Source organism: Primulina tabacum, chromosome 16, assembly GCF_025594145.1.
Source record: "Primulina tabacum isolate GXHZ01 chromosome 16, ASM2559414v2, whole genome shotgun sequence".
Classification (NCBI taxonomy): domain Eukaryota; kingdom Viridiplantae; phylum Streptophyta; class Magnoliopsida; order Lamiales; family Gesneriaceae; genus Primulina; species Primulina tabacum.
The window spans coordinates 36,458,828-36,471,346 of NC_134565.1; the positions used below are offsets into that span (position 1 = coordinate 36,458,828).

The 12,519-nt window shown below is 35.3% G+C and overlaps 3 protein-coding genes across 4 annotated transcripts; 1 reads left to right on the forward strand and 2 right to left on the reverse strand.

Annotated features, from left to right (window-relative positions):
• The first annotated feature begins 37 nt into the window (after nucleotides 1–37).
• Nucleotides 38–2,362, forward strand: LOC142528913 (V-type proton ATPase subunit F-like). Of its 2 annotated transcripts, XM_075634191.1 has the most exons (5): nucleotides 38–64; nucleotides 233–327; nucleotides 823–904; nucleotides 1,510–1,592; nucleotides 1,905–2,362. In XM_075634191.1, the coding sequence occupies exons 2-5, from the start codon at nucleotides 265–267 to the stop codon at nucleotides 2,067–2,069; spliced, it is 393 nt and encodes a 130-aa protein (XP_075490306.1). In that variant the 5' UTR covers nucleotides 38–64; nucleotides 233–264; the 3' UTR covers nucleotides 2,070–2,362. The 2 variants fall into 2 exon arrangements, with proteins under 2 accessions (XP_075490306.1, XP_075490305.1); XM_075634190.1 differs by lacking the exon at nucleotides 38–64 and having other exon boundaries at nucleotides 171–327.
• Nucleotides 2,363–2,946: 584 nt separating this feature from the next.
• LOC142529114 (pentatricopeptide repeat-containing protein At4g33990-like) lies at nucleotides 2,947–6,086 on the reverse strand. Its single transcript, XM_075634508.1, is given in 4 exon segments — nucleotides 2,947–3,330; nucleotides 3,332–5,131; nucleotides 5,133–5,537; nucleotides 5,925–6,086. Coding segments are annotated over 4 exon segments (2,463 nt in total). The 5' UTR covers nucleotides 5,937–6,086; the 3' UTR covers nucleotides 2,947–3,084.
• A 1,072-nt stretch (nucleotides 6,087–7,158) lies between these two features.
• On the reverse strand, nucleotides 7,159–8,308 carry LOC142530065 (auxin-induced protein 22D-like). Its single transcript, XM_075635830.1, has 3 exons — nucleotides 7,911–8,308; nucleotides 7,616–7,815; nucleotides 7,159–7,487 (listed from the first exon to the last, which is right to left on the reverse strand). The coding sequence occupies exons 1-3, from the start codon at nucleotides 8,150–8,152 to the stop codon at nucleotides 7,315–7,317; spliced, it is 615 nt and encodes a 204-aa protein (XP_075491945.1). The 5' UTR covers nucleotides 8,153–8,308; the 3' UTR covers nucleotides 7,159–7,314.
• Between the last annotated feature and the right edge of the window lie 4,211 nt (nucleotides 8,309–12,519).

Below are 12,519 nucleotides of genomic sequence, written 5' to 3' on the forward strand. Positions count from 1 at the left end.
GCTTCGTCTTCATCCTCAACTATTTGCAAGCTAATTTAACGCGATCCAAACTCGGTTCCCAAAGGTGAGATTCGCGAACTCAAACTGATGTTTTTCTCCAGAGTCGTTTTAGATTTGGATTCAATCTCTTCGATTGATAGTGTAAAATTTTCAACAAGTCTTTCGATTTCCTTGTATTGAATATATTTTGGGCTGTTTAATTCACCTGATACTTTTCATTTGAATGCTTTAGTGATTGAAGTTTGAAGAATTTGTCGCGTATAAATGGCTAACAAACCTCAGATCCGCACCAGCAGCTCAGCGCTCATTGCTATGATCGCTGACGAGGTATTTTTTCCAGTTTGCTTTCGCTGAACCACTTATATTTTATCGCGTGTTGTAAATTGAGTTGCTCAATTAAATTGGACGCAATGGTAACATGTATAACGAGTTATTTGTTACCCAACTTGTGAATTTTCCCATTCTTTTTATTTAGTCCTCGTTGGTTTACTAAACTAAATCAGTTGCGTGAATGATAAAAATGGTTTAGAGTTTCAATTCAAATTTTCAATCTTTTCAGTTTGTCAACCTGAATTATCGGGTGGTCTTCTGAGTTTACTGAGCCTAATATGGATGTGTTTTGCGGATTATCCCTCTGATAATTGTTAATCGCTCTTCCTTTTCGCCTGAGTTCCTTTATACCATTAATACATTTTACGGATAGGTATAGGTGTTCATTTGCATAATTAGTAAATACTTCTACCCAGGTCAGTTATATAGCTTGGTCACAGTGGTGGATTTGTCTTGCTAGTCTCTTCGTTAATTTTACAGATTTGGATGTAGGACACAATTACTGGATTTTTACTTGCTGGAGTTGGCAATGTGGATTTAAGGCGGAAGACAAATTACCTCATAGTGGATTCAAGTAAGCCTGATTCCCATTCTCCTACTTTCTTTATCATCAAAGTTCTACAATTGATGCAATCAGTTTACTCTGTCCTTTCCCCTATCTTGTCAAATTGTTTGAGATTCGATAAATGATTACAACAAAAGTTGGCTCAGTGTATATATATTTTAAGTAAGGCTGAAATATTTTGCTGAGCTGTTGAAGATTTAAAGCTTGTGGAACCGATAATGTTCAAAAAGTAGTTTCTCTTTGTTTATTTTCGTTTTCTTTTTTTAAAAAAAATTCAAGGCTTTTTTTTAATGGAAGTAGCTTCTTGTGTTTCTAGGTACACAGATTAGTCTTGTCCAGTGTGATTGCTTACCCTTATATCAAATTTTTGCTCTTTTTTCAACATGCTAGATAACTGTGGGTAATAATGAGAATTATTTTGATTGTTTCCTTCCAAGAAGATTATAAGGTAAACAAGTTTACTAAAATTTATTTGACTAGTACAAACAATCAAGTGTCTTGATGTATCGACATCTGAATGTACTCATCTTACGAAAAAGGAATGGTATTATTTTTATCTTTGGATTCGTCTGTGTGTGTATTTGCTCATTGTTGTTCCCCACCACTGGTTGCAGAAACAACAGTGAAACAAATTGAAGATGCATTCAAGGAATACACGACAAGAGAAGACGTTGCAATAGTATTGATCAGCCAATATGTAAGCCTTTTACTTTTGTTAGTTGTTTTCTATATTTTAGTTTCTGAAGTAAGTTCTACAACAAACATCTTCTCACACCCCTTGGCTGAAAGACAAAGTACCATATCATCTGCGTGTATGGTTTGATTGGAAATTCGGAGTGTAACTCTAGGTTGCATTTATTCAATATTTGCACCCATTTTCAGTTAAAATTGTATATTAAATCATTTTGGGTTTCAAATCAGTAGAGAACGATTAATTCGCAACCTTAAAATTCTACTTTCAGACATTTTTGCATTGTGACATTCGAAAATCTTTGGTGCTACGTTTCAGGTTGCAAATATGATAAGGTTTTTGGTAGACAGCTACAACAATCCAATTCCAGCAATACTCGAGATCCCTTCCAAGGACCATCCATATGATCCTACACATGACTCTGTTCTTTCAAGAGTGAAGTACCTCTTCTCTGCAGAATCAGTGGCCTCCTCTAGGTACTAAAAGTCTCGTGAAATATACAAGTCCGTGCTACTGCATCAGCCATTGCACGTGTTTTCGTGTTTTAAGCTGTGACAAAAATTCGATTTTCATTTCAATCATTCCAGAAACTTTTCCTTTTTTCCTTTCCTCTTTGTTTTTTGCAAAGTGGTTTTTAGCTGGAAATATGATTGCAAGACAAGCCACGGTATGCACATCTGTATCTGAAATAAGTATATTTTGGTGTTCTCTCATAAGTCCAGCAATTGAGAGACCGGGGAATCTGCATCTTTAACTAAATATCACCATCCGATGAATGTGTTTTCAATAGTTAATCGAAAATGGTGGATATCATGTTGATGGGAAATATTGGTAAGATAAAAGAGTGTAAAATGTCTTTGTAATATGAAATTAGCGTAAATCTAGCTTCTTGTTGCACCATAATACCGAATAATCATTCAAAAGTCACATACAAATTTTTTTTAAAAAAAAAAAATGCTAGCTAACCGTTCAGCATAGATGCTCCACTCGAGAAAAAAAAATACAGTCTGTGTACGATAAAATTTAACAGAGTGAAGCGCTATATCATAGTTAAGAGATGAATTTTCACATTTTTGGATTTCTGTCATTTCAATGAATCCATCCATCACGCCTCATCTAAGAACTTACTAATTAAGTTTGAATCAAATTATTCGAGCTTTAATTCGAACACCAAGTCAAATCAAATTCAATCAGTGAGGTTAAATTTCCCACTGTACAATCAAACTGTTTGATGGAAAACCAGCGAGGACGTATAAAAGACGTATATAAAAAGCATAAAAGACGTATTACCAAATCCTTTTGGTAATATGATCGCCTGTTACATAATATATAATATATATATGTATATGATAAAAGCACATGGTTCAAAACCCACAAGTAGTTAAATAAATAAAATAAATGACACTAGAGTTGCGGTTGAGATGATTTATGTAAAACACGAAGAGAACCCGAATAAGAGATGATTCACCTTCTCAATCAAGAAACGGCTCAAAAAAATTTACCAATAATCTCTACAAGAACATAACCCATCTTTGAAGTGATGAAACCGATTAGAATCCCTAACTATTATCTCCCTCTCAGTAATCTTAGAAATGAACTTTGTTACATTGTGACAATCTCCACAAACCCTCAAGTTCTTGTATATTCTAATACAAGTCTGTGAGGGCGTGTTCAGAATCGCATACATAATTGCCAACCTCTCGCTGTGGCTAGCAAGTATGTTCTCTTTCTCGTCATCCTCAACAGTCTTGCAGAACAAAACTGTAGTCTGGTGTATAGCCGAGGCGTTTCATTTTACCATTCAAAGTTGCTAATTCGTTGTATATCTCCTCATATTGAGGGTGAGATCGGTTGCCCGTATAAAAGATTTCAATTCTATTATTTAGTTCAATTGAGCTCCACCCGGGAGTCTTTCTCAATCCCCTGTCCCTAGCCAATTCTCTCACTTCGTCCACACCTTTCCATTTCCCAAAATTTGCATAAAGATTGGACATCAAAACATAATACCCAATGTCACCAGAATTAGTACCAAACAAGTGGGACGAGGCCTTTTTACCCATTTCAATGTTTCCATGGATTCGACAAGCACCGAGAAGCGCTCCCCATATTGAAGCATCGGGTCTCAAAGGCATGTCACTAATGAACTTATATGCTGTTTCCAGTAGCCCAGCCCTACCATACAAGTCCACCATGCAACCATAGTGCTTCAAAGTAGGTTCGATTCCATAAGTTTTTCGCATAACATCGAAGCATATTTTGCCTTGATCAACCAAACCCGAATGGCTACAAGCGGTCAACAATGACAAAAATGTCACATGTTCTGGCTTCACCCCCTCGTTTATCATATCATTATAAAGCTTTAAAGATGTCTCACCAAGTCCATGGAGTCCATGACACGATATCATGGCATTCCAAGGGACAGATGTCGTCTTGGACACCTCATAGAATAAAGACATGGCTTCGCCCAGCCTCCCACATTTTCCATACAGATCCATTAGGCAGGTACATACGAACACATCCAAGTGCAAACCTAATTTGATCACTTGACCATGAGATCTCATTCCATCCCTCAAGGCTCCCAGATGTGCATAAGCCGATAAAATGCTGACCCATGTCGCTTCATTTGGTTTCAAATCACTCTCTTTCACCATTCTATACACTTCAATAGCTTCAGTTGCAAGACCGTTTTGAGCATAACATGTGATCATTGTGTTCCATGAAATTATATCTTTACAAGAAAGCATTTCAAAGACCTTGCGTGCACAATCAATGACACCCAATTTTCCATACATGTCAACAACAGCATTACCAATCACAATGTCTTTATGAATCCAGCATCTTCGTGTTATATATCCATGGATAGATTTGCTGCACAACAAATCATTGGTCTGAGCCATACTTGAAGATAAGCTGACTAACGTCAGCAAATCTGGAGACAATTTGTGCTCTAGCATTTGATTGAAGAACTTAATTGCATCATGTGGACAATCATTCTGCTCATAAGCAGCAATAATGGAGTTCCATGAAACCAAATCTCTGATCACCATGTGGTTAAAGACATTGTGTGCACATTCCAACTTACAAAATTTGGCATACATATTAATCAAAGCATTAGAAACAAAAACATCAAATTCCAGTCCGTGTTTTATGCAATACAAATGAATCATAGCCCCACATAAAAAATCATTCATTTCCGCACAAATTGGAAGAATTGTTGCTACAGTCACCGTGTCCATCTCTACACCCTCCAATCTCATCTCATCCAAAATGCTAAAAGCCTCATTAGCATTCCCATTTTGGCAAAACCCAGAAATAACAGAATTCCAACAACCCACATCACGAAGTGGCATATTCTTGAAAATATTATGAGCGATATCCAATAAACCAAAGCGGCAATACATATGCACTAACGAAGCAGCCACATACACATCCCATTCAAAACCCATTTTTAAAACCCAACAATGTAACCTTGCACCATCCCATGTAGAGTGACAAGCTTTCAAAATTGGAGGGAAAGTATGAAAATCTGGCCTAACCTCAGGGGTGGACAAGCATCTCATACGCACATTTTACAGCTTCACTATAATAACCATTGCGAACATACGCAGATATCATTGAGTTCCAAGTATAGGCATCTTTTCCTGAAACTTGGTTAAAAATCTGTATAGACGAGAAAATGTCACCAAGATGGGCGTAGATGTTGACCATTCTAGTGGCAACAAATATGCTTTGGGTTTTTCCGGACACAAAAAGAAGAGCATGAAGGCGCTTGGCAATATTAGGTTCAGTGCAATTTTTGAATAAAAGTTCAAAATCAATCTCCCTATTCTTTTTGTCGGTGCCATATGATGAAAAGCTGATGCTGCTCACACTATGTGAATGCTGAAAGTTACAAGTTGAGAATGACAAGCGGAATCTCAAGATGCGCCAACTATGCAGGTGACCTGCAATCTGAGCGAGAAATGTTGGGAAAACTCGATATACAGATACTAAAATGCAATTATAATCGAAAATAATGATTCAGAAGCTTTATCTAATAAAAGTTTCAAAACTGCGAGTCTATATATATAAATATATATATATCCAAGAAACAAAAGAGAGCCTGTAAGCTCCGGATTTTTCTAAATAATGACCCGCAATATGATTCATTCTTACATTACCGTTGCTCCACAATCCCAATATGCGATTCAGGGCTGGTTTAAAGGAAGCGAGAATGAGGGATTTTATCTTTGACGGCATCTATAACTCCTCATCAAGTGCAGGCCAAATTTATCTCTACACTATTTTAATTACTAATTGATCACACATTCACAAGTAAAAAAAGAATAATTAAATTACCTGAACATACATATAAGAACACAAGGCACTACTATCTCTTGGTAAACCACCCCATAAACGCTCCAAACTGGCAATGGAAAATTGAATACAACACTTCGCAAAGACTCGGCAAAAATTCGATTACTGAATCATCTGCGAAAACACCAAATGGGGATTAGGGCTCAAGGTTGGGTTGGGGCTTGGTAGCTAATAGAAATTGATCAGATGTGGCCTCTGTTGGGCCAAATAAATTGGGCTAAGTGTCGTTTCACTGGATCCAAAATTCTTCGGGAAAAATAAAATGTTCTATATTCTTCTTTTTTTTAGCAACAAAATCATGTTATATATTTTGTATACAATTCATGTCTGTTTAAAGTATACAACTCCCTCACAGGGTTTTGGGTCAATTTAGTTTCCGATCAGAATAAACCAAATTGAACCGATACGAACTTTTCATATAGAGAGCCGAATCAATAATAGGTTACTTTGGTCAAATTTCAGGGAGAAATATAAAATGAAAATCAGAAGGAACTGTACAGAAAAATCCAACGTTTTAGGGTCTGAATGAATGTAGGACGACCTAGCTAGCAATTACCTATGCAGAAAATTTGAGCCAAGAAACAAGTAGTCGTCTCTTTTACAAACAAACATGAGATAGCTCAACTCTTCCACAAACAACTACTTTTAAAAAAAGGTGGGGAAAGAGTGCATTGTAAGGGAGCTAGTGAGATTGCAAACGAATGGATCGTATGTATATATTTATCCAAATTAAAGCATGCATCGCACTCTTATAAGGCCGTGAACCTTCATGAATGGATGGATGAAATCTGTATTGCTATCAAATAGATCGTATTCAATTTATGTTTTTACCAACTTAGTTGTGATTTTAACCAATTAATGTAACTTACAAATCAAACAGGTGAGAGTAAAACATTACTTAAATTATGTTTTACACTCAAGTCAAGTTCGAGCAAGGGTTACGTAGCACTTAAGTGTTTGTTTGTTGGATTTTACCCCTAATTGAGCTACATGACATCAATCAAAACCAAACTCAAAACAAATTGTCATCAAGCCGATTTGCTCATGATAGGTATAGTGCTAGTTTTCCGTATACATTTATAAGCATGGGAAATTTCCCTACAATATCTATCACCAAATACTAGTCATTTATATGTAAAAGTATATATATACATATTGTATTGTGTCTTCCAGAACACGGTATATATTGTTTCTTGAAAGAAAAAAGTGAGAAATTAAGAAAAACATAAAGTTATCTATCAATATTTGTACATAAACTTCCCTATAATCCTTTTCCATGAAACCTAACTCGATTTCTTGAAAAAAAAACTCTTATACTATCAGCCAATTGATCCTTAATTGTCTATTTTATCATTTATTTCTAAAAATTAATCTACATGCAACTCAAGCCTTTAGCTTCAGATCCTCTCATAATCCTCATCCTTTTGCATGAAGTAATGAACATATCCCATGGAACATCTCCGACCAGCATCCAATCACCATCTTTGTCTTCATAAGTTGGTGCACATTCAGATCCATTGTATCCTTCCCTCTCTGAGTATCCTCCTGAAAATATTCACCAAGAACCCATCAATATTTTATATCATGTTGTGTACCGAAAGTCCCAAATGGTTTTTTTTTTTTTTTTTTTAAAAAAAAGGATATTAGTTTGGATGAATTGATGATATATGTACCTATGGTGCACTTGAACATGTTCTCTAAAGCCTTGAGTAGATCAAAGTAATTCTTGTAAGATTTGAGGTCGATTTTCCTTAAATAAGGAGCCCCATCCATGCTAACCTTCACAAACATCCCGGAAGCCTCAGATTCGAGCTTCTTCATGAGGACATTTTTCCGGTATGACTGAACCGGCGGCCAGCCGACAACTTGTGCTCTGAAATTGTAAAACACCCACAGATCAGCACCATGACAATATATGTATATAATTAACATCTATTCTTCTTTATAAAATATGGATGTAAGAGTTACTTATGAGCCGGGGAATGATGAGATTCTCGTTCTGATTCACCACGTGGATCCTCCATTTCTGATGAAGATCTCTTGTTGTTATTGTTCTTAACATCAGATGACGATTGCTTCTCAGATCCGTCACTTCCAGGAAGACCCAATCTTAGCTCGGTAGCCTGGAGATTCAGATCATGATCATTTTCCAAAAAACCCTCCATTTCTAAACAAATTCTGGTCGCTTCTTGGTCTTCTTTCTTGAACATACGTGTATGTATCAGATTACTGGGAGAAAAACCTGAAGAAATAGTGGTGGGCACTGATTTTTTTGCAAAATTTGAGCGAATCTTTCGTGTTTTTGAGTTGTTGTTGAAAGATGTGAATGGGGATGCGTTCTAACGTGGAAAATGAACACAAAGTTTTATAGAGTGGAAACAGTCGCATCTGGCTTACCTATTCTCCGTTTGCATGGATTAAATTAGTGGGCCGACTCGCTTGGACGAGCACGAGCTTTTGAAAGCGAGCAAAGGCGCGTGTGCGAGAGCGTATGGTTGTGGGGACATGAATAAATGTACAGATACACGTGTTGCTTGGAGGACAGGCAAAATTTAGTCCAAGTTTGTGGAATAGAAGACAAGGCTGGGACAGGCGGCCCCACAACCGCTGAATTTCAAAGCTCTTGTCCATGATCCAACGGTGTAGATGGGCTTATGTAGTTTGGGGAATTTAACCACGTTGGACCACATTTGCTGGTTGAAGTGGCATGACATGACACCCACCATATAATAATATAATTCAAAAGTTTTGATTTTTAAAGTAGTTTGGCGTTTGTATTATGAATTTTAAATAGATTTGAAATTATTAGGCTTCAACAGTGTATCTGAAATTAAAAATATATACATGTTAATTTTTAGATTTAATTTTGAACTAAATGATATATAATAGATTTAAGGTGTGAGTTTAAAATCAAAACGATTGAAATCTTTCGATCCAAACACAATATATTATTTTACAAATTTAATATAGCAAAAATCATGGGTCGTATTTTGTGATACAGATCTCTTATTTGAGTCATCCATGAAAAAGTATTATTTTTTATGCTAAAAGTATTACTTTTTATTGTGAATATCAGTAGGGTTAACGCGTCTCACAGATAAAGATTCGTGAGACAGTCTCACAAGAGACCTACTCATTTAATATTAGTTTAGGTTATGACTGTAGCTAATCGCATACTGATTCTTAAGTGAGCTACTTTACCAAAAATCGTGATTGTTGATAAAATTGCATCTTGGGCACATACTTTAAACTACATAATAAAATTAACATCATGTAGTCACTCTACCAACAGAGTTATTATTGATCGGCCGCCATTGCAAATAGTAATAATAAATAGATAAAATGGTTGTATTTTGATTCATGTCGTTATTTAATGTATGCTTGCTGAAATAAATAATTTTAAAATTTGAATTTAGAAAACAAATCAAAAGATTTTAAAATATTGACATAATATATAAAAAAAAAAAAAAAACTTCATCTAATGCAATTACTGGATTGAGTGGTAGTTTTGACTTTTGAAAACTATAAGAACCATAACGAGATATCGAAAATAATTTTTTAATGGTAAAAACTTGTTTGAGACGGTCTCACGGGTCGTATTTTGTGAAACAGATCTCTTATTTGGGTTATCCATGAAAAAATATTACTTTTTATGCTAAGAGTATTACTTTTTTATTGTAAATATCGGTAGAGTTAACTCATCTCACATATAAAGATTCGTGAAATCTTCTCGCAAGAAACCTATATATATTATTTTATCAATTTTATTAATTTATCTTATTTATTACTAAATCACTCATTGTACAAAAATGTATTTATATTAGATATTGAATAATAATAAATTAGAAGGAAACATTTGATTTGACTGGCCAGCTTGAACGATGAATCACGAGACGGAAAGAGCAGGGCATGTGAGGTGGGTCCAGTCCTTGTCGGTATTCATTAGTGGGCCCAAGTGTCTTATATTTGATTAAATTCCACATTGTGGATTGAATCTTCCTCCCCCATTCCCTCCTACCTTCACGGCTCTATTATCTCTCTCATAAATTTCCAAATCCATCATTTTAAAAACAGTGGACAATCGTTTTACGCACCTCAACCACCAAGATCTTAAGCCTGTGATGGAGTATCGAGTCCGAGTCCGAGTCCGAGTCCGAGTTGCAATAATCCAACAATGCATCCTTTATCATCTTTAAGCTATATCATTATTAGCCACAAATTAAAAAAGCTATTCATCCCATATTTCCATCAATCTTAAAAATAAATAACCAACAGTTTCACAGGTTTGGTGGCAAAAAAAATTGATTCGATACATGTGTGTATTCACCAGCTATGGTAACAAAATAAATACTAGGATAACAGATTCAAAAATCACGATTTAAATTGTGTGAAGAACTCATTGATTTAATTTGGTCCATTAACTTCAATAAAATTGCATTGAAATATAAGTCATTATGCTGTCAAGATCCGAGGTTTGAGATTAAGTATCGGGTTTGAGATTCAATAATCACAACAAACCCCTCTCCTAAATAAAAAAAATCACCCATCATGATCCACATTAGATGATTTATTTTATCTCAAATGTCATGGATTCTATATTGATTAAATTTTTTTAAAAATAAAAAATAAAAAGTTGAAAAAACGTATAATGGTTCGATATATAAACTCAAAGTAGACTCGATGTAGTAGTAGGCCTGCAACTTGAACTTTAGCAACGTTGGTTTAGATGACTTAGTGATCGCTTTATGACAAATTGTAAACCCTATGGATTTGTTAAAGTAGAAAGATATACTCGCCAAAGTTTGGAAGCCCTATGTCCTGGGTTTTTTTTTTTTTTTTTGTTTTCCAGAATCGTTTTCGATCTTTTGCAATGAACTGAGAGGAAAACAACAACGTTGTTCTAATGGCGTACATGGTGTTCGCCCGGCCATGAAATGCTGTCCTATCCTACCCAACAAACGTCCCTCAAAAAACTTGCGTAAAGAATTTGGCCGGATTTATATCTATTTTACCTTTGCTTCCACAGTTGTGTTGATATTTCTACTAACTCTAATAATTATTTGAACCCTCAGAAACAAAGTCAAAATTTTACGGCTGACGGAGGATGAGAAACAAAATATTTAATGCGCAAAAAGAAGGATATACATAGCACGATATTGTGTGTATCCTAGGTTCAAGGAATTGGAAACATCACAGTAATTTGCGAGGCACGTGTGAGGTATTAAATGGTGATAAAGAGGCACGAGCCTCAACTTGCACTTTTGGGGTTCAACTATGACCCATCCCAACTAGAATGAGACCCTACCCAACCCTCCACCATAACAAGAAATCCACTCTTTGACTAGAGGGTGCTATCCTGGCACCTTTTTAATTTTATTTACATATATTTCCTAATGAAGATGTAGCTATAATAAGTGAACTGTAATGTTTTTTTTGTGACGATGAACTCGAAGTCAAGTCAACCAACTCAGACCTCGGCTGCCTCCTCAGAGACACTGTTCTTCGATTTTATTACTTGTCACAAGGGGGGATGATTTAGAATGTGAACGAAACTCTTGTTAACAAGTCAGTGTTTTTACTAAAACAGCTTTTCAATTACGTGAGTAAAATTGTCACTTCTTAAACCTCCACATTCACAGCAAACAGCTTTCGATCCAATCTAGGACAGGGAATTAGACCCTCATCATGCAACACATCAACGTCAATAACATTCAACATATTAAACATGTTAGATTATAAAAAATAAAATAAAAAAATTCAAGTAGTAATTACATAAAGTACCCATTTATTCTATACTTCATGTAGTAAATAAAACCATGTAACAGTGATATTTGGGTGTATTACATATTAAAATTTAAAAATTAATTTTACTCTACAAAGTAACCTTATAATAATTCATTTTAACGTCTTCACCTTATACTAACATCTACATATGTCACATGGTTGTGGGGCACAGAGTATTTTCATCAAAGAGTAAAGACTGGGCCTGCTGGGGGAATAAGGCCAGAGAAACACTTTTTAAAGAATAACTATGCAAAGTTGGAATTCCCAAAAACAATAAAGAAGATTAAATGGGATATATTCGATTCAAAGTTTTGGTGACTTTTTTAAAATTCATAAATTAATGACAAGACTAACCGACAATTTTTTTGCAAATAATTAAAAAAATGTTACCTGATTTTTCGACTATGCAGCTGAAAAAACCCGAACTCAATAACCTCATCCTAAATTATTATGTTTTTTTAGTTGGAGAAAGAAATTGTTATTGTCAACTGACCAAGCGTCCGGAACCTCCATTGTTAGACCAAGGGAATTTTTTAATCTATAATACAACCCGCCCTAAAGATGTTGACATTATTTTTCCTCGACAATAGAAAGACAATCAGCCGCTATGCAGGAAATCGAAGTCATTTCTGTATATATTTTTGTGCTTAGACTCCCGAACGAAAATATAAGTATTATTGCCATCGAATAAATTAATGATTGTTTCAAACCATTTTTTTTTACCATTTGACAATTTCCCAGAGCCAATAATTTAAAGCGACCGCCTAATCAAATACCGAAAGCCTCCTGAAAC